Here is a 19506-nt window from a genome sequence, read left to right on the forward strand (position 1 = left end):
ATAGTCTGTCATAAACTCGTTTTTTCTAAACTATGGAAAAAATCACATATATACGTGGATATTATAAAAGTTGGGTTGAAAACAAAAAACAACAAAAAAAGAAGAAAACCTCTCATTATAGAATCATAGAATCATAGAATCACAAGGTTGGAAAGGACCTACAAGATCATCTAGTCCAACCATCCTCCCATTACCGTTGCTACCACAAGCCACTAAACCATATCTCGTAGCTCCTCATCCAGATGCCTATTGAACACTGCCAGGGACGGCGACTCCACCACCTCCCTGGGCAGGCCATTGCAGCGCCTGACCACTCTCTGAGAGAAAAAGTATTTCCTTATGTCTAACCTAAATCTCCTCTGGCACAACTTGTGGCCATTTCCATTATCAACCTGTCTAATTTTGTTAGAGACCTTGGACTAATCACTGATGTGTAAATTCATGTCTATCTAATCTGTCCTGTTCATCATCACAGTGTGAGTGTTTTTAAAATGCTACTGACTTAGCAATAATTGTTTTCAGATATGAAGCCTGACGTGAAATGTAGTTATTTTGGTTGTGAGATCACTAGTTTTGATATACCTTAATTTTTGTACCTGTCTTAAGCAGAAAACTTGCATCGTCACTGTGATTTCCTGTGTTTCTTTCTTATGAGTTATCTACTTTCGTATTTCTGTGTATCATTCACATACCTGGAGGTGTGTTTGTTCAGCAGAAAGAAAACCCTGCAGCTTTGTATTTGCAGGAGCTATGAGACAGGAGAGGTACTCTTCAGAATCAGGCAACAGTGCGTAGAACATTTTCTTAATAATTGAAGTGATGTTAGCCTTTCTTTTTTAAGGGAAAAATTACTTTAGTCTTTGTTCATAAAAACATCCAATTAACTTTTTATAACATTTATTTTCATATGCAAACGAGTCACAATAAAACATGTTAGTTGATAGAGAGAGCGCCGAGATCCCAGTGCGTCAGCTTTGTTAGTTAACTGAAGGTAGAGAAGGTAGACTGTATCTGCATTAAGGAGCAATGAAAAATCTGATTCATTCTTCTGTACAGGCCGTAAGTGTAGTAATGTGTCAGTTTTATTTGTTGCTTGCGGATGAGTATGTTACTTGTCTTTCCTTCTTTTAAAAATTATTGACTGCATTCCAATTTTGTATCTTTTTTTTTAAATCATAGACAAAACACAGCGTGCCTATAAACCAAAGAGAGATGTTGTTGTTTGTGACTGACTTCAGTTTGCAAAGTGTAGTTCATGGAATTCCAAAAGTTGTTGCTGTGTCAGTCACTGCATCATGCGTTCTCAGTATGGAAATCATAGAAGCCCTCAATGTTGCCTCGCGATTCATCTTCTTCAAGGATGCCCTGTGGGGAAATGGTAAGCTTTACGTGTGGTTTTGAAGCAACTGGAATCAACTGAAAAAATACCCACATTACTAACACTGTAATACATAACCTGTATAGACTTTTACTGTCAGATGATGATGTGTTTAAAAACCATTTGGATGTGGTGCTCAGGGACATGAATTAGCGGAGGGTCGTTAGAGTTAGGGTGGTATGTGACCAGGTTGTGGTTGGACTCAATGATCTTTAAGGTCTTCTCCAACCTGAGCGATTCTATAATTCTGTGATTCTATGAAATGTTGCAAGTTTGGGATGAGAAATTTGAAAGGGGCTGTAATTAAAGGATTTCTGTAAGGTTTCTCTTCTGTTGTTGCTAGTTTTTTGGGTTTTATTTTCTTTATCTCCCAAGTAAATAAAAAATTAAGTGATCTTACTGTTTGTTCACCAGTATTTCTCAGTCCTCCTTAATGACTGTTGAGTCTAAAGACCAGTGTCAAACAAATTTGCTAGCTGACAGAAGATTCAGAAATAGTAAGCAACTTGCTTTCATTTGTTTTGATATTCTTGCAGAATCTTGTTGTATTGAACTTACAACCTGTAAAAGGAGTAAGGCAATGAATCTAGAGACTTGCATGTCCCTAGATAAAGAGCCATTACAAGCTTTCGTTTACCATTTCAGCTGTGGGCCCTTGGTGCCGTATAGATCGTGTGAGATGACGGTTCACTCTACATTCATTTTTAGTCATTCATATGAATGAGACTCACTCATCCTTCTGTGTGGTGTATGCCTGTGTAATTCACCTCTCGTGCCTTTGCTCACTTCCAAAATGCAACTGTGTGAGTCCTGTCACCACATCCACTCATCAGTCTGTTTTCCCTTGCTAATTGAGGTCCCACTGCTTTCATTTATTTGGGGAATAAAGTATTGCACGCACCTGCACTTTGTAATCTTAAAATAAATAAAAATCAAACGACCTTGAGGGTAACCAAGACTGTTATTAGGGAAGAGACAAGAACTTTCTGTTTCCAGCATGGCACAGTGCAGTCTGGATGGAATCTGATGTGCTTTTTTTAACGTGTTAGCTTTTAGAAAATCGTTTTCCCCGAGAGTCACGAAGTGCATCAGGAGCGTGCTGCATGTGTCACTGAAAGCACAGTGTTTTGTCGTTGAGAAAACCCGATGGAGTCTATCCATCTGTTTAGTAGCTGGCAGTGATAAATGTCTTTACTGGCCATGACAATTATCATGGTCACCTTTTTCCTTGTTACTGTACTGAGTTGAAATGTCTTTGTTGGCAGGTAGGATTATTTGTGTTGAACGTACTGTTCTCTTATTACAAAAGCCTCTTTTGTGCTCGGCTGCCGATGCTGACCTCAGTGAGCTGCCTGGCCCTGTCAAACTCGATGAGCTGGATTCTACCACACAGGCCAATTCCATTTGTGCTGTGAGAGGTTTGTATTGGCCTTTTCTGAAATGAATGTGGTTAATTATTTGTGTTCACTTTAATCTTTCAGGTCCTCATATTGATTTCTTGCACAAACAGGGTGCATGGATGAAAAAGCACCGTATTGCTGTAGATCGTTAGGATATTTAAGTTTTTGTGCTTCTTTGTGGGCTTTGTTTGTCTTTTGCTGGCCAAATTCTGCCTGCCTGCTGCTCCCACTCACTGATGCCCCAGAATAAATGTTTGATGCGCAGTCTGTTTGGTCGTATTCCTTCCATCATCATCTTCCTTCAGAAGCCTTCTGTTCACATCAGCCGTGTTGATACTGGCAACAGTAAAGGATAACAATATTTTTCAGGCAAATGGAGAAGATATGTCAGCCAGACTCTGAATGGTAGGGGTTACTGTCTAATTCTCCTGGAGCTTTGCTGCAGTGGGGCAATTTAATATTTCACCACAGTCACCTCGCTTGGCTTAGCTGAGATTTGCTCACCAGCGACTTTGGATCGTTGCCATGTCTGATACTTAGTCCTACCACTAACCATGCAGAAACATCTATTGCAGTGTATTTTCTAATATTCCCAAATTGTGTAGAAACATTTCATACACAGTATTTTCTAACACTGTCCACTCAGAATTCTTAAACACTCAATTTGCAGAGTGCCTAAAGAGAAAAGTCCTTAAAAGCCAAGTAACTTTTGGCTTTTAAAGACATTTTCCCATTTTAATTTAACTCTTACAACTCCAGCAGCTCTTGTACAAAATTCTTGACACTGTTTTACATTTACACTTCCAAATATTCACTTGAATGTTTGAAATGATGTTTAAAATAAGAGCAAATAGTAATTACAAATTAATCCTCTCAGCTGTATAGCAATACACCAGAAAGTCAGTTTTAAACCACTCAAAGCTGTTACTAAACATACCTTCTCTTAGGGTAGAGCTGCAAGTTAGCATTGCCTCTGTGACTGATATGTGAGCCATCTTGCAGTGACAAACATTGAACTCTATATCATGATAAACAAGCACAACTACAGGCTCTCTAAGCCTTGGTCATTATGTACATCTTCCGCTGATACTGTGAGTTACTTGAAAGATATTTCTGTCACTGGGTAGGAAATACTTTTTATTTTGTTTTGATATTGTTTGTTTGTTTTTCACTTCTGCAGAAGTTATGCTAAGGTTTACTACTTCTCTGCCCTTACTTATTGCAGCTAGGTTACACTAGTAACTGGGTTACCCAAAGCACCTGTCTTCTTTCATCCCATTCAGCGTATATAAAGCAAAAGTGTCTGTCCTTTCTTTTCTCAATAATGCAAAGCAAAGACACCTTTGTGATCCGTGTGTAAACAAACACTTACTTTACGTATGTTAGAGGTGTGACACTTTCCGTCTTCTTTATTAGAGATGGAAGAATGACATCAGGATAAATTAATCCTACAATGTCGTCTTGCTTGGTATGAAATTTGCCTGGGGTAGCTATTATCAGTATGTCCCCATTCCTGAGAACCAACGTAGAGTATGGAGCATCATCTTTAACCCTATGCTAATGCTATATACAGATTGTAGCCTTCACTTTTTTGTGTAACTAACTAAAATTATTTAATAGCATTTAAAACATATCCACTGCTTTGGGATTTGGTAGCTAGTGCTTACAGCTTTGTAATGAAGATAAGTGAAAATAATAACATTAACCCTATTTTGTTGATGGGAACATGAATTTGATGGATAAAAATTGTCTTGGTCACTCACCACCTCTGTCTCATCTAGAAAAAACTCACCAAATGGTTAAGCTGACTCTCAGTGAGCAGCAGGATTACTGTGATCACTGTTTTTCATTGTGTCCTCATTTTACTTCCCATTCTGTTGGTCACCTTTGTGTGCTGTGTGTAGGCGTCCTCTCATCTAATGCTCAAAGGAGCTGCAAAGGCTTTCTTTACCTCTACTTGAAGTATTGCTCCTTCCTGCTCTTTTGCCCTACTTGCTGCACCTCTGCCTTTCAGGGAGCTTGGCAGAGTAGTTTCTCAACCTTCACTCGAAAAGCTTCCTTTTCGTCAGTGGAACAGCCCTTGGTGCAGATTGTCTTCATGTGTTTGTAGCAGTGTTCTGCTAAGTGAAGTCTTCCAGTTGTACTTGGTCAAATCCTTTCTCCCCCATCAAAAATGGGTGACGAGCAGAGCCAGTGAGTTTCTCACAAATTTCAGAGAGGTCCAATCAAAGCCATTCGGGTACCTGGTAAGAACCCGTGATTGCTTTCTACTAGGCAGTTCATTCTTCTTTCAAGGACCAGTCTGTGATTCTCACCCATGAGCTGAGGGTTAATAGATTTGTTTTTTCTTCATTATTCATGCCAAAGTGATTTGTAACCTCTTTTTGCCATATAGTAGCAGTCAGGATGACTTAAATGTTGGCAGTCCACACTGTAGAGAACTACTCTTACTCTTAACCATGCTTATGAGCAAATTCTAGTTAGTTCATACCATGTATGCTGCGTGGGACTATTACATGATTAATGATGTTTGCCTAGTGTATGATTCACATCCAGTGATTGAATTTTTACATGGGATATTTTTGTCTTTAAGCCCTTACTCGGGTTTCTTTTTTTCAGTTTCCCTATTTGCAGTCTGAACAAAATGGAGTTAGTTGTCTTACTTATGTCTTTCTTTGGACGGCACCTTTTTTCTTTCCTACCTATTAATCAAGGTAACCAACTGGCAGACAACTGATTGTGTACACACTTTTTTTTTTGGAGCATTTCAACCAGAGTGTTACTTTGAGTCCTTATGGAGTTATAGGACTTTGAGTCCTTATCCCTTCTTTGCATCCTTCACTCAAGATGGGCTTTTCCAGGTGTTGTCCTAATTGAGCCATTGTCAGTTTCTTCTCAGTGTTGTCAGCCACAACCCAGAAAAGTAGTGTGGAAGTGAAGATCTAATTTTGGCTGTGTGTGTTTCCATTTAAAAGAAGAATCTCAGGAGAATATCTAAAAGGTTTGCAAAAACCGAGCAAAATCTAAAACATTCACAAAAATGTACAGTAGATCAGCAGCTTACATTTGAAAAATCACTTTGCATGCAGGATGCAAAAGACTGTTGCAGGATTATTAGATTTGCTGCTGTTCAGAGTTCTCTTTCTTCTGACTTCAGTGATCTCTGGTGATCTCATGAGGGCGCTCTATGTTTTCATCCAAATAAAATTCTCCGGTAGGCATAATGTCAGAATGATCCTGATACATCTTCCTCACATGGATTTGTGTTACTTATGCACTGGCATCCTGTAGTTGCAGCTTGGCACACAACTGGCAGAAAAATTCATAGAACGGCTTGGGTTGGAAGAGACCTTAAAACTCCACCCCCTGCCATGGGCAGGGCTGCCCCCTACCAACTCAGCTGCCCGGGGCCCCATCCAACCGGCCTTGAGCACCTCCAGGGATGGGGCACCACAGCTTCTCTGGGCAGCTGTGCCAGCGCCTCACCTCCTTTTCAGTGAAGAATTTCCCCCTGACATCAAATCTAAATCTCCCCTCTTTTAGCTTAAAACTGTTCCGCCTTGTCATATCAATATCTGCCATGTAAAAAGTCGATCTCCCAGCTTGAAAGGCATAGAGAGAAACAGATCTGTCGGAAGAGGGGATTAAAAAAAAAGAAAAAAGTAATGTTGTTACAAAAAAAGGAAAAATATTCAGCAAAATAATTAGTATTTTTGTTCTTTTCCATTAGCAAGGGAAGCAAGCCTGTGCTGTGGCAGGAATTGTCTGTCTTGCAAAAGCTGATAGAAACCCACAGTGCATCACAAAAACTGGAGAACTGAAATTAGTCCTCTTACAATCCAAGAAGATAAATACAAAAAAAAAAAAAAAAAAAAAAAAGGCATGTTAGTTTGTTATATATATAGAAATCGGGTCGTAAATGTTACATTTGAGAAAGTTGCTTCCCTCATCTTCAGGCTTGCTGTCCTTTGAATTCCCAAAGGAAGATACGGGTTTGCTGTTTATGTGTCATTGCTTCCTTTCTGACAGCCCTTGTCTCAGGAGAGTCCGCAATGCAGGAGATTAACAACCTGTTTTACAGACAGTGCAAATGTTCCCCGGTCTCCAGGGGTTTATTTCATTGAATGTGTTATACAACTGTGAGATTCCGTTTCAAAAGGAGCTGGAATTTTTAGTCTGTGCATCTTTTGTACCAGACCGAGGGCTTATTTTACTGTAATTCTGTTCTCTCAGCTGATCCACCATGTTTAGTTCAAAATGCTTGTAAGGATTTTCCCCATAAACAATGCAAATTATTTCAGCATATCATTACCATAAAGCATAATAAACTCTTTACTGCTTCTCATAAAACTCAGAATGTTTTTCTTGCCAAAACTCGCAAGGCCCTTTGTATTAGTCCAAAGTATCTTTGGCATTCCCTTCTTATGCACACACTTCAATCTCTGGGTGAGATCTGATCTCTCTTAGATCAGTGCAGATGAAGAATAACTCTATTGTTAATGGAATTTAACCTGCATCGTTGTTTTTGAAAAGGACTGAATCTTGTAATTGGTTTGTGTTTCCTAAATATCAATATCAAGGTGTTTGACCTGACAATTTTTCTATTTCTTGCCAAGGAAACATCAGAGGAGCAGAAGACAAGAAGAAACAAACAAGCAAGCAAGGGAACAAAACAAGCCGCAGAAAAATAATAGAGTCCTCAAACAAAGAAAAAAGGAACCTTTTTGAATGGTTAATTTTCAAATACCCACATTTGATATTTTAGAATGTTCTTCTTTTTTGAAGAGATGAAGGAGAAAGGGACTGAGATTGCTGGAAAAGCTGATACTTGCTCTGAGCTCATGGAAGGAACAGTCTTAAGATGGGAGAAAGACCTGCTGTGAAGCCAGTAGTGTCTGTGTTTGCTAGCTTACACGTATTACCGTATAACAATACCATTTTCTGCAGGTACTGTTGTTGGAGTTAATGAGAGCACTGCTTTCTCCTGGCCCACGTGTGACAAATGTGGCAATGGAAAGTTGGAACTGTATCCCCAGGACAGGTGAGAGTCAAGGTGCTCTGTAGAATTCCAAGTGTTCTGCAGATGTAGCCATAAGAGCAATAGGTGATGCAATAATTCCTGCAGGCACAGGCTGCACTGTGTTCCTTCCTAGAACTGAGACATAGTATTTTTATTGCTGATGAGCTGATAAAACCAGCAAGGTTAGATTAATTCATTAAGGAAGATACAAGCAGATATGAAATGGTTTGAATTTGTAGCTACCACATTTTCCAAGCTAAATTTTTGCTTTTAAAGACTTCAAACCCCACTGCATTACAGTATCTCTTTCAATGAACGTGCCACATAAATCACAGGCCTGATTTTAAGCTCCTTGAAAAGTAACTTTCTGTATTTTTTTACCTGACATTGTTACCCTGTATGTCAGTAATTCACCACAGTTTTATAGCAAGCTGTGATCTTTGCCGTGATTGACATAAATGTGGAAGAGATGCCTGTCAGACCAATGAAATTCGCAGCCTTTCTAAAGAGGAAATGGAATAATTTTGGATGCAGAGCTGTCACAAATGCTACCCGTTACCATGTGAAAGGTCGAGCCTGCGTCACACCGGCATTTTCTGGGGAAGCATCCCCTTCAGTTACTTAGCCAGCTTACTCTTGAGATACCTGGCGGGATAAAAGCATAAGGAGATACGAGAATACTGAGAACGTAAAGAGAAGGAAAGGGGCTTCTCTGTGTTGGAAGAACTTAAAAAAGCAGAAGGAGAAGTAAGGTGATTGCAGTCCCCTTGGAATATATACCATTTTCCTAACTACGAGAAGTTCTACTGCGTGTGCTCTGCTATGTAAAACCTCTGGGGGGAAAAGATGAAAATTAAGCAAAAGTTGTCCTGCGTTATACTGCTGTGCAAAAATCAAGGAGGTATATCTATGTACATACAGTAGTAGAGAATACATTTTCCTGTATTCTCAAGGACACTTCTGCTTTGTTTGGAGGACAATGTAGCATCAACACTTATTTAAGACCGTATTCCAACAAGTACTTATGGCTGTTCTTAATTTCATGCATATGGCTTAAGTGTGTGCTGCAAATGTTGAGTGTCTGCTCAGCGAGGGCCTCAATCAACAGGTCATTTAGGCCAAGTCTGTACTTTTCTCTTTTTTTGACCATAACTTTTAGAAGGATATGTGATTAATATTTTATTAAGTGAGTTGAGTATAAATCACAACCTCCCCACATGTTGTATGAACCTGAAAAAGAAGATACTTTTGCTAGAAGAGTCTAGGTCCTCCATTAATGTTACTTACATCCACCAACAGAAGAGCTCCATTTGCTGTTATCAGCTGAAGGTTTTAATGGGTCTCTTCAACGAGAAGCCTACCAGCAATGTGGTTAGGGAATAAATAAGCTGAGTTTTGTTTGTTTGTGTTTTGATTTAATGATTGATAACTTTCCATTCTTTGTGTTTCTCTAATTCACATGCTTCAGTGGACTGCTATATTGCAACCAGTGCTCTGAAGTTGTCATTTCACCAGTTTTGAAAATGCAGCTGGAAGTCTTCTTGAGTTGTCCATTCCAATCTCAAACTACAGTAAAAGTAAAGGTATGACAAAAAATGAGCATCAATGTATTGAGTGTAATGAGGCTAGATATGTAGATACATGAGTACTGTAAATGACAATTTTATAAAAGCTCTCTTAGGAGAAAAAAGAAAAGATGTAAGAGTATCCCATAATTTAATCTAACGCTAGTCATTGCACTGAGAATGCAGTTCCCAGGTCTTGATCAAGTAGTACAATCACTGAGCTCAGCCTGAGCTTTCCAAAACATTGAATGCATCAGGTCCAGCAGAAGGGTTTTCTTGGGTTGGGCTCTTGGGAAGCACTCCACAGCCTGCAAGGAACTTGTCTTTTTAGGTTTTCTAAACATCTTTTGTGTCACCTCTCCCCTGCTTTTTTGGCCAGAGAAATGAAACTATGCTATAATGGAATCATTAGTCTTTGTTTAACGTGACTGTTTTATCTGTAAACAGAATGTTTTCCAATACATGTAGTTTTTGTCGTGATCAAAATGTGCTCATTTCCTCTTTCCAGCTGCTACAAAGAACAATCTCTTCTCTCCTGATGTCTGCTGCCAATGAGGATGGGGTAGGTATAGTTGTTGTCTGGGGTAGGTATAGTTGTTGTCTATGAGAGTTAAACTACATAGAGTGGCAGAGTCCTTGAGATGCTGTGAGTCAAAAGGGAAGATATTTGAATCATAGAAATGGGAGGGATGCTGGAAGTTGGCTGGATGTGGCTCTGGGCAGCCTGGTCTAGTGGTTGGTGACCTTGCCCGTGGCAGGGGAGTTGAAACTAGATGATCTTTATGGTCCTTTTCAACACAGGCCATTCTGTGATTCTGTGATTCTGTGATTCTGTGGTTGGTGTCCAACCTACCCCTCACACTGGGCTATTGCCAACAACACATGGTCAGGTCAGCCATGACTTTGTCTGGCAGGGTCTTGAAGACATCCAAGGATAGAGGTCCCACCGCTTTTCCAGGCAGCTCTTTTCAGAACCACACTGAAAGCAGTAGGAGATTTCATTAGAAATGATTTTTCTCTTCTGTTCAGCCTGGGACCGAGTGGTTTGAAGTGTGTTAGTGTGCTCCTAGCACAAGCCTCCCCTTTGGCAATTGTACCTTGCACCTGCTGATGCCCTGCTATTGCATGTCGGGGGTGCTGCAGGCAGGATGTGTTGACAGCTTTAGCTTAGATGTGGATGCACAGCTACTTGTGAATAGCAGTGTCAGACATTCAGAGCCACAGTGGGCAGTGCCAGGCTTTAGAGTCCTGGGACAGTGAAGCTACAGTCCGAGCATCCTACCTTTCCAGGCTTCTGAACTCTATAAAACACAACCACTTTCTAATAGCACAAACACAGAATTACTGAGGGGCAGTAATGCTACAACAAATTGCAAAATGCGTGCAAGGTAATACTTTGTAATTGGGATTTATATAAATGAAATACACATAAAGCCACCGGGATGCACGGGCTAAAGTGCAGTTGATGTAACCGTGAAGTAGTTACTCCTTATTCTGGGCTATCAGAAGAACCCTGACATTTGGCACAGTGACCCAGATTTATCGCAGGTAAGTGAGGCACTGAGGGCACGTGCGTGGCTGCCATTGGCTGCCAGCTGATCAGTAGAGAAGGAGCGGCACCTTCAGAAAGTGATCAAGTCCTGTTGGGAGCTGGAGACCCCTCTCCCCATTGCACGTGGAAGGGGCAAGGGTCAGCTTGTCTTTTTGGTTAATCATCCTCGGTAAGCGCCTGCACTTAGGTGGTACCTTCCTCACATTATGCAGCATTCTGCCCTGGGTTGAAAAGGACCACAGTGATCACTGAGTTTCAAGCCCCCTGCTATGTGCAGGGTCGCCAAGCACCAGACGAGGCTGCCCAGAGCCACATCCAGCCTGGCCTTGAAACACAGCTTTGCTTTTTTGTGGGTTTTTTTTTTTTTTTTCCCTATCTATCTGAGATGCAGGGATGCAGTTTTCCTTATTTCCCATTAGCATTGCCATCTCGGAACCGGCTGCATGTGAAAAAGCAGCGCTTCTCTGTAGATTAACCACAAGAAGCACCACTCCGAGTGGCCGTTGGTACTTCTTTTTCATCGTTGCTTTTGTTGCCAGCTCCGCTGAGGTACACGGGGGTGATGTTTTGCAGTCCCTTCCCCGGGCAGCGGGGCTGGGCTCAGCCGCTTCTGCCCTATGGCAGCCCCGAGTGGGACCGGCGCGGCCACCTGTGCCGCCGCACGGCGAGTCGGGCCGCGGGGCCCAACGGTACCTCGAAGCGGTGCTGGATGCGGTTATCGCGTATGGCGGGGGCTGCTCTGTGGCTGAGGTCGGCGATAGGCACCGCGTGAGGTCCCGCCGGTGCAGGAAGGCTGCGTAAAGGAAGCACCGGTGGGTTTACGCTTCAGCAAAAGAGGTCAAACTTACTTCCCGCCCCCTCCCCCATTACTTTAAACAATTCATTTTTAAAAGCCCGGCAGGGAGGCAGCGCTTTTTCCACGACGGTGAGATGTAATTAATTAGCAGAAACCCAACGTGCTCCTTCCTTCCATCCGTTCCGAGCGCCTGCCCTCACGCCCTGCGTCTGAGAGCCGCGCGTCCGGGACGGTCTCACCGTCCGCGCTTCTCTCCCCGCAGAGCTACGAGGCGAGCGGCGTGCAGGGGAAGGAGCTGGGCCCGCTGCCCTGCCTGCTGCTCGGCGCCGGCGGGCGGCCCGGCTGCGCGAGGCTGGAGGAGGTGGCGCTGCTGCCCGCGGGACCCGGCGGGGCGAGCGGCTGAGGGGAGAGGAGGGGGGCTGTCGAAGCGGGGGTGTACGGAGCGCTGGGAAGCGCGCTCAGAGCTCCGCTCGGCCGCCCCGTCTCTTGTTCCGGACCGTTTGTTGTTGCGGCACATCGAACGCCTCGTTCCGGAGTTCCGAACGGTTGGGACGCTTTGTATTACGCTGTATTTATTATGTCAACGGCAAACGCGTTGCTGCCGCTTCTCCGTGCGACGGATGCCGCGGGGCAGCTGTGCCGGCGGGCAATAAATGGCACCGCGAATTGACCAACGCCTGCCTTGAGGTGTCCCGCATTCCGAGTCCGTGCGTTGGGGGGGGCGCGACGGGCCTCCTGCCCCGCGGCCGGCTAACATCGCCTGCGGGAACCGACACGGGGGTCGGCCGAAGAGATCTCGTAAACTAACTGTGAGAGCGGAGGGCAAAAGTCCCGCGGGGCGGCTGGCGTGGAGCGGCTCCGTGCGCAGCGGGCGCACGGCCCGCGCCCACCGCTGCCTCACCTGCCCCGGGACGGAGGGCGGCCCCGCCCCCAGCGCAGCTCCGCCGCCGGCCCAGCACAGCACGGCGCAGCCCCGGCCCGCGGCCCCGCCGGCTCCCCCGCGCCCTCACCCCGAGCGGCCGCGCCCGCCCGCAGCTCCGCACGCAGCCGTACGGCACAGACGAGAGCGGAGCGGCTTTAAAATACTTGTTCGGTTTTATTCTTAAGAAATGCTGTAAAAATCGATATAAAAGGTCATGCTCGGTCCTCGCCGTCCTACCGCCCCTAGCGTACACGGGTGTTCGGATCGTTAACAGATGTACCATAGCTGCATCGGTTCGAGTAACACGTAGAAAAGACAGGGACTACCGTTACAAAAATAACTTAAGGGAGCGAACAAAAAGACGCGTAGCTTCGGTTCCTTTCGGCTCTTCGCGGCCAACGCCGCGGCCCCGCGCCCGGAGCGCCGCGCACCGCCGGGTGGGCCCGGCCCGGCCCCTCCGATCCGCTCCGCTCCGCTCCGCTCCGCGCGGCCCTGAGGTAAGAGACGCCCGCCCCGCGGGCCGGCCCCGCCGCGCCGCTACCGGCAGTCGGAGCCCGCCGAGCCGGGCTGCAGGAAGGAGGCGGCGGGCAGCTGCTTGAAGAAGTGCCGCAGGCCGCTCAAGTCCCGGGTGAGCTGCTCGATCTTCTTGTGCAGCTTCTCGTTCTCGGCCGAGAGCTCCAGCAGCTTCTGCTGCATCTCCTGGTTGCGCCGCTTGGCCTTGTCGCGGCTCTTGCGCACGGCGATGTTGTTGCGCTCGCGGCGCTGCCGGTACTCGGGGCTGAACCTGTCCACGCACTTCTTGGCGCCGCGCTCGCGGGCGCCGGGCGGCGGGGCCGGGCGGGCGGCGGAGGCGACGGCGGCGGCGGCGGCGGCGGGGCCGGGGGAGCGCGCGGGGCAGCCCGGCGGGGAGCAGCCGCCCGCCGGCTCGGGGGAGGTGGGCGGCGTGGGCTGCCCGCCCAGGTTCATGATGGTCTGCGCGCAGGTGGCGATCTGCGAGGGCAGCAGCGAGGACGAGAGCTCGGCGTCGCTCCACTCGGGCTCCTGCTTGAGGGCGCCGCGCGAGGAGGCGGCGGAGGAGGCGGAGGAGGGCGGCGGGGAGGAGGAGGAGGAGGCGGGGGCGGCGCGGGGCCCGGCGCCCGGCGGGGCGCTGCCGGCGGGGCCCGGCTCCCTGGCGGCGGGCGGCAGGTACTCGCCGTAGTCCCCGCCCCGCTCGGGCTTGTGGTTGCTGTTGAAGAGGTCGGCGAACAGCTCGTCGTTGCACAGCTCCAGGTTGGGCACGGCCGACATGGAGTCGATGTAGGAGCTGAAGTCGATGGCGCTCTCGTCCTCGTACATGGCCGGCGCGGCCGCGCTCAGCTCGGCCAGGTCCGCGCCGCCGCCGCCCGCCGCCTCCTCGGCGCTCATGGCGCGGCCGCCCGGCTTGCAGGCGGGGCCCGGCCCGCCGCTGCCCACCTTGGCGTCGTAGAAGTTGGCGGGCTCGGGGCACCAGCTCCTATAGCATGCCGGCGAGTCCAGGCTGTAGAGGGCGGCGGCGCTCATGGGGGCTGGGGGCCGCGGGCACCACCCGCTGCTGCGCGCCGATCGCGGCTCCACAGCGTCCGACGGGCGGAGGGGAGCGGGGCCGGGCTGCTGCCTGCGGCTCCGGGCTGAGGAGCGCTACCGGGCTGCGGAGCGGCTCCGGGCTGCCGTGCTGCGCTGCGCTGCGCTGTGCTGCGCCGGGCGCTGCTCCCCGCGAGCGCGTCTCGGGACCTGGCGGTGCGGGCGGCCGCTCGGTGCTTTCTTATACGGCGGCGGCCCCGCCTCCCGTCCCAGTGACGGACGCGGGGTGTTCCCGGCACCCCCGGGGACCCGGAGGCGGGAGCGGGTGGGGTGCGAGGCCGTCAAGGAGGAGGAGGAGGAGGAGAAGGGGGGGGGCGGGAGGCGGCCGGGCTCGTCCCTGCCCCTCGGGTGTGGTGTGCGCGCCGGGGGGTGGGAAAGGGTGAGGTGCTGCCGGCCCCTGTCCGCGCGGCTCCTCCCTTGGCACCTGCACGCCGCTTCCCTCGGGCACCGCCGAGCGATGCCACCTGGCGGCCCCGGGGGGACGGAGGGAGGCGGAGATGCCGGGTCCCCGGCGCCTGCCCGCTCCCCGCGTCGCCCCGTCCCGCCGGGGCCGCGACGGCTCCGCTCGGCCCCGCTCCCAGCACCCCAGCGCCCTCCCGAGGCACGCGGCGAGCACTCGGACGCAGAGCCCCGCGGTACGGGCAGCCGGCACGGCTCCGAGGTGGGAAAGGGGCGCGAGCTGCTGCCTTCGTCTTCTTCATAAAGGCTTTGCCCCGGCTGCCTTCGTCCCGGCGTTCCAGCAGGTGACTGCCGGGGCCCGGCTCAGGCGGTGGTTCTCAGTGCTTCCTCCTCACGGTGTGAAGCTCGGGGGCATCTAAGCAAGTAAGTAGAAGTGATGCTGTTTACCAAAGGGTTGGATTCAAGGCAGGAACGGAGCCACATTCTTTTGAAGTCTCAGAAGCTGCACAGAACTGTAGAGTCATTAAGGTTGGAAAAGACCTCTAAGACCATCCGGTCCAACTGCCAGCCCATCCCCTCAGCGCCACATCTCCGTGTTTGTGAACACCTCCAGAGATGGGCAGCCTGTGCCACTGCAGCACCGCTCTTTCTGAGAAGAGGATTTTTTCCTCTAACATCCGACCTGAACCTCCTCTGGCACAATTTAAGGCCATTACCTCTTGTCCGGTTGCTAGGAACCTGGGAGAAGAGGCTGATCCCCACCTTGCTATAACCTCCTTGTAGGTGTTTGTAGAGAGCAACGAGGTCTCCCCTGAGCTTCCTCCTCCCCAGATTGAATAATCCCAGTTCCCTCAGCTGCTTCCTATAAGACTTGCACTCCACAACCTTCAGCAGTTCTGTTGCACGAACAGTTTCACAGCAACCCCGAATGGCTGAGGCTGTCCCCCTCTCCATCAGGGACACCAGGGCAGGGGCCCAGGCCCACGTCCACGTTTGAAGGTCTCCGAGGAGCAGACCCCACACACAGCCTCTGGGCAGCCTGTGCCAGTGCTCCGTCACCTGCACAGCACAGAAGTGCTCCTGGTGTTCTGAGGGAACATCCTGTCTTCCAGTTTGTGCCCACTGCCTCTTGTCCTGGCACCGGGCACCACTGTAAAGAGCCAGGCTTCATTGCTCCCTCCCTTCAGGTATTTACTGACAGCGGTGAGATCCCCTGGAGATTCCTCCAGGCTAAACAGGCCCAGTTCTCTTAGCCTCTGCTCACAGGTGTCCCCGTGTTGTGTCCAGCCCACAGCCCAGGTCTTTCCTGTACTGAGGACCCAGACCTGAGCTCTGTGCTCCAGCTGCGGCCTCAGCTCACCCCTTGGCCTGCTGGCCATGCCGTCATCACACAGCCAGGACACCACCAGCTGCTTTGCTGCAGGGGCATGTTGCTGACTCATGTTCAACTTTCACGGGCAGAGAAGCAGAGGCAAGAACTTGGATCACTCAGACTGCTGTGTACCTGAGGCACTAAGCCTCTTTGCCTTGGTAAGTTTTACAGAGCATTAAAAAATGTTATAAGCATCTGAATTTCTATAAAAGCTGGTCCTGCTTGAGCATAGAAGACAAAAAGAAACAAGGAAACTCTCTGGGAATGTTCTGGAGAGAACAGACATGCTTCACTCTGCAGTGCCAGCTGTGACTCCCAGCACCCCGAGGAATGGCAGTGCAACCACAGCACTAGATGTGGGGACAGCCCACAGGGAAGGCAAAGAACCGGGGTAAGGCTTCAATCCTCCCCCTCCTCCCGGAGCTCTCTTGCCCAGACAGAGGTACAGCACTGTGCCAGGGGGGCTGGGAGCAGCGGGGCCTTGGAGGCCTTGCCCAGCCCAGCAACGGAGCAGCCTCCGGGGAATCCTGATCAGTGGGCTGGGAAAGGCAGCTGTAGAGGGGGGTGATGGGATGGATTGAAATAGGAAATACCTGAGCATGACATGCAGCATGCCTAAATTTCTTGGTCATCTAAGAAAGCAAACTGGGGGCTGGAGTTGGTTTTCCTCCACAGTGAGTAGATGACATTTAATTAGAGGGAAATTATAAGATTGACAGGGGCGTCAGCAGTGAGCTTAAAGGGAGCACTACTCTGTACGTTAACAGAAACCTACTGAGAGTATAAGCTAATGGGCTGCACAGCTTTTCAGATACAACTAATGCACTTCCAGCTACAGGCTGCATCTGGCTGTTTAATCGAGGAAGGAAATGCCCTGCTGCACTCGTGGACAGCTGCTGGGTTGTGCTGTGCATCATGAGACCTGTGGCACTCTCCGCCTTTGAGCCCTGCGTTATTCCATTCTTTTCTGGAACCAGAACAAAACCACCCTGCGAAGCACAGCGCCCAGCAGCCTGAGGTTTTCCTTATGTCACTGCTTTCCTTCCTCCTTCATGGATTGGCTTCAGTCTTCCCTTTAACTTCTGTATTCTATTTAGAGCACTCAAATGAGGACTGTGGATGACAACTGCAGTTTACATATGTTGGAGGTTAGTTTCGGGCTCATATAGCTGCAGAGAAAGCCTGCTCATTTTCTGCTCATTAGGGTAATTGCGCTCGCTTTGCATGGGAAGTGCTGGCGTGAAGGCAGCGGTTTCATGCAGACTTTGTTCCACGACTGCTTGGTGAGGCTGACAAACACATCGCTAATAGGACTGAGGTAGCAGTGGCTTCCAATTACAGCACTTAGTTTAGGGCTAGAACCAGTTTCATAACTACTTGGAGGGGTTTCTATAAGTGCTGTAGGCATCTCCCAAAGGCTGTCAAGGCCCGTGGTGTCAGGGCGACTTGCACCACATTCCTCCTTAGGTCCAGCCCAGGAGGAGACCCGCCAAGCAGCGACGTCCAGCGCTGCTGCAGGTATCAAAAGTCACCACGCGAAGAGCCTCGTTAAACTGTAAACCTAAACTTTGTCCTCCGCGGTGCAGGTCAAAGTACCTCGTACGTATCAGAGGTATGTGCCAAAAGTGCCATTTAACACCTCCTACAAGCAGCCACTTCATCGCTAAATACCTCCTGGCCTTTTCATGTCGCTTTTTATTGGGCTCTAACTTTCTTACATTTGTAGACTGACAACCTGAGAGCCGAGCGTCACTCACGGTGCCACCTGATTTAGAGCTGCTCGTGAGGAGAACACACATGCGTGTATAGAAAAACAGACTGCAGTGCACACTTGTGGAAAAAACCTGTCCTCTAACCCCCCCACCTGCACTTATGGGTACATTCTGCTGTTTTCAGCTAAGTGCCCCAAACTAACTTAAGAAGTGAGCGGCGCATCTGAAGGCTTATTTCGAATTTTTAAGTAAGTGAGGTCTTTTCTGTAGTACAAAACAAGGTAACAAACAGCAGTTACTGCACCACTGCCAGCTCCCCCTCCACCTGCAGCCTCCCCCTTCCCACCTCCCTTAGGCAGGCCAGGCCCTGCTCCCCGGCGTGCGGTGCACTGAGCCACAGAGGCAGGCAGGAACGCTCCCGAGCAGTGAAAGGGCAAAGACTCACTTTTATTACACCTTTTATGATAATTATTAAAAACATCAATGGAAGTTATCTTCTGCGTTGAACTCTGGGTAACAAATAACCACAGTGTTTTAAGAGAGCTATCTCGCCCCCTCATTGCCTGTGCTGTACCTGCCACCAAGGTTACCCGAGAGCTGCCAGCGAGAAGAGCCAAACCTCGCACGGTTCCTCAGCTTTGTCACACACAAATACCAAAGTGCAACAGCCATTACTTCGCTGTGCTGCAGGTATAGCAAGGAGCCTGCAGTACTCTGCTGCGCTGGCAGTGCCTGCTTTTGGCTTTGGCTTTCCAAAGTAATTTGGCATGAATAAAAAATGAGGACTGCAGACCTCTGTGAAGTACAGAGGTCACAGACCAAAATGCCTACATGTTAAAAACCAATCTGCTGTAGCAAACCGTGCTATCTCATCACTGCTTTCTCATCGTCCAGAAATGAAACAGCCGTCCAGATACTTCATATAGCCATCCAGACTATATAAAAGATATTTTGTTTAGTTATACTACGTGCTTTACGGTTTCTACCGACAGAAAAACTTTCCCATTTTAATTACAAATAAAGTGTGTGCAGAACGGTTTCCAGCAACATCTTTGGGAAGAAAAAGAAAAGCGATCCAAAGCACACACTTTTACTGAAAGGACTGCTGCAAGTGCAGAGGGTGCAAACTCGTGCTGTGGTCTGGATGAGTGGAGCACCTTCCAGATTGTCCCTAAAGCTCTGCAGCCTCACCAGTTCTTCCCACGTCGATTTTAACATGAGGACAATACAGCTGTTTGGTTACAGAACCATGTAAACAAATCACTGTTTGAGTACAAAAACATTTCCTGTATTAGTCAAGTTAACCAACGACGATAAAAGTGACTTTTCGCTCCTTGGCCTTAAAATTGAGACTGGCTGCAGCTGTGTATGAGGGTTCCCTCCCCTCGTCAGACTGGACTTTCGAGAGCAGCCTCACATCCAAGGTTCCCATCCTTCCCACACCCTGCCAAGGAGGTTGGGGTCCGTCGCTTGGTCTATCAGGCACCGCACCTGGGTCTCCTCAGACAGCCCGTCCTCTGGCTCTTTGGCTCTGATATTATGGTCAGCGCTGCCACGAGCAACAGCTGCAAAGTCATTGTAAAAAGGCAACTTCTCATAGCCCAGGCGCAGCTCATCACTACAATTGAAAACACAAGAATAAGTCCTTAAAAGGAGCAAGCAAAAAAAAAAAAATAACAGGTAGGGGTTTTTATCTTGGACACCATCACCATTCATGCAACTTTATTTTTCAAGGTGAGGAGCTCAATAGCTGTAGGCACTTTGGCCAGTCAAAGGTTGGTGATTTTGGGT

At 48.5% G+C, this 19506-nt stretch overlaps 3 protein-coding genes and 1 long non-coding RNA gene across 16 annotated transcripts in view; 1 reads left to right on the forward strand and 3 right to left on the reverse strand.

Moving 5' to 3' along the window:
• LOC421106 (KIAA0146) overlaps positions 1 to 18677 on the forward strand; it is a 205947-nt gene extending 187270 nt beyond the window's left edge. For 3 of the 10 annotated variants that reach the window (XM_015282647.4, XM_025147954.3, XM_040689938.1), the window contains 6 exons: positions 1180 to 1378; positions 2644 to 2796; positions 7726 to 7819; positions 9267 to 9381; positions 9872 to 9925; positions 11974 to 12381. In XM_015282647.4, the coding sequence (XP_015138133.3) occupies positions 1180 to 1378; positions 2644 to 2796; positions 7726 to 7819; positions 9267 to 9381; positions 9872 to 9925; positions 11974 to 12114 (756 nt within the window). In that variant the 3' untranslated portion in view covers positions 12115 to 12381. Of the gene's footprint in view, positions 1 to 1179; positions 1379 to 2643; positions 2797 to 7725; positions 7820 to 9266; positions 9382 to 9871; positions 9926 to 11973; positions 12382 to 15918 lie in introns of those variants that run through there. The other 7 variants (XM_025147953.3, XM_046932253.1, XR_005855834.2 and 4 more) reach the window with 6 other exon arrangements.
• On the reverse strand, positions 10756 to 12079 carry LOC121109539. The gene is made up of 2 exons (XR_005855843.2): positions 11786 to 12079; positions 10756 to 11708 (listed from the first exon to the last, which is right to left on the reverse strand). It is a non-coding gene; the product is annotated as an uncharacterized LOC121109539 (long non-coding RNA).
• CEBPD (CCAAT/enhancer binding protein delta) lies at positions 12788 to 14387 on the reverse strand. Its single transcript, XM_015282650.4, has one exon. It carries the CDS (start codon positions 14170 to 14172, stop codon positions 13171 to 13173), a length of 1002 nt encoding a protein of 333 aa, XP_015138136.2. The 5' UTR covers positions 14173 to 14387; the 3' UTR covers positions 12788 to 13170.
• PRKDC (protein kinase, DNA-activated, catalytic polypeptide) overlaps positions 18142 to 19506 on the reverse strand; it is an 84998-nt gene continuing 83633 nt past the window's right edge. For all 4 annotated transcript variants that reach the window (XM_046917946.1, NM_204658.4, XM_046917957.1 and 1 more), the window contains one exon: positions 18142 to 19333. In XM_046917946.1, coding sequence (XP_046773902.1) covers positions 19129 to 19333 — 205 coding nt within the window. In that variant the 3' untranslated portion in view covers positions 18142 to 19128. The remainder of the gene's footprint in view (positions 19334 to 19506) is intronic.

Source organism: Gallus gallus, chromosome 2, assembly GCF_016699485.2.
Source record: "Gallus gallus isolate bGalGal1 chromosome 2, bGalGal1.mat.broiler.GRCg7b, whole genome shotgun sequence".
NCBI lineage: Eukaryota > Metazoa > Chordata > Aves > Galliformes > Phasianidae > Gallus > Gallus gallus.

Coding starts and splice junctions, on each gene's coding strand:
- CEBPD (XM_015282650.4), bottom strand. CDS start 14,172: ATGAGCGCCGCCGCCCTCTACAGCCTGGACTCGCCGGCATGCTATAGG.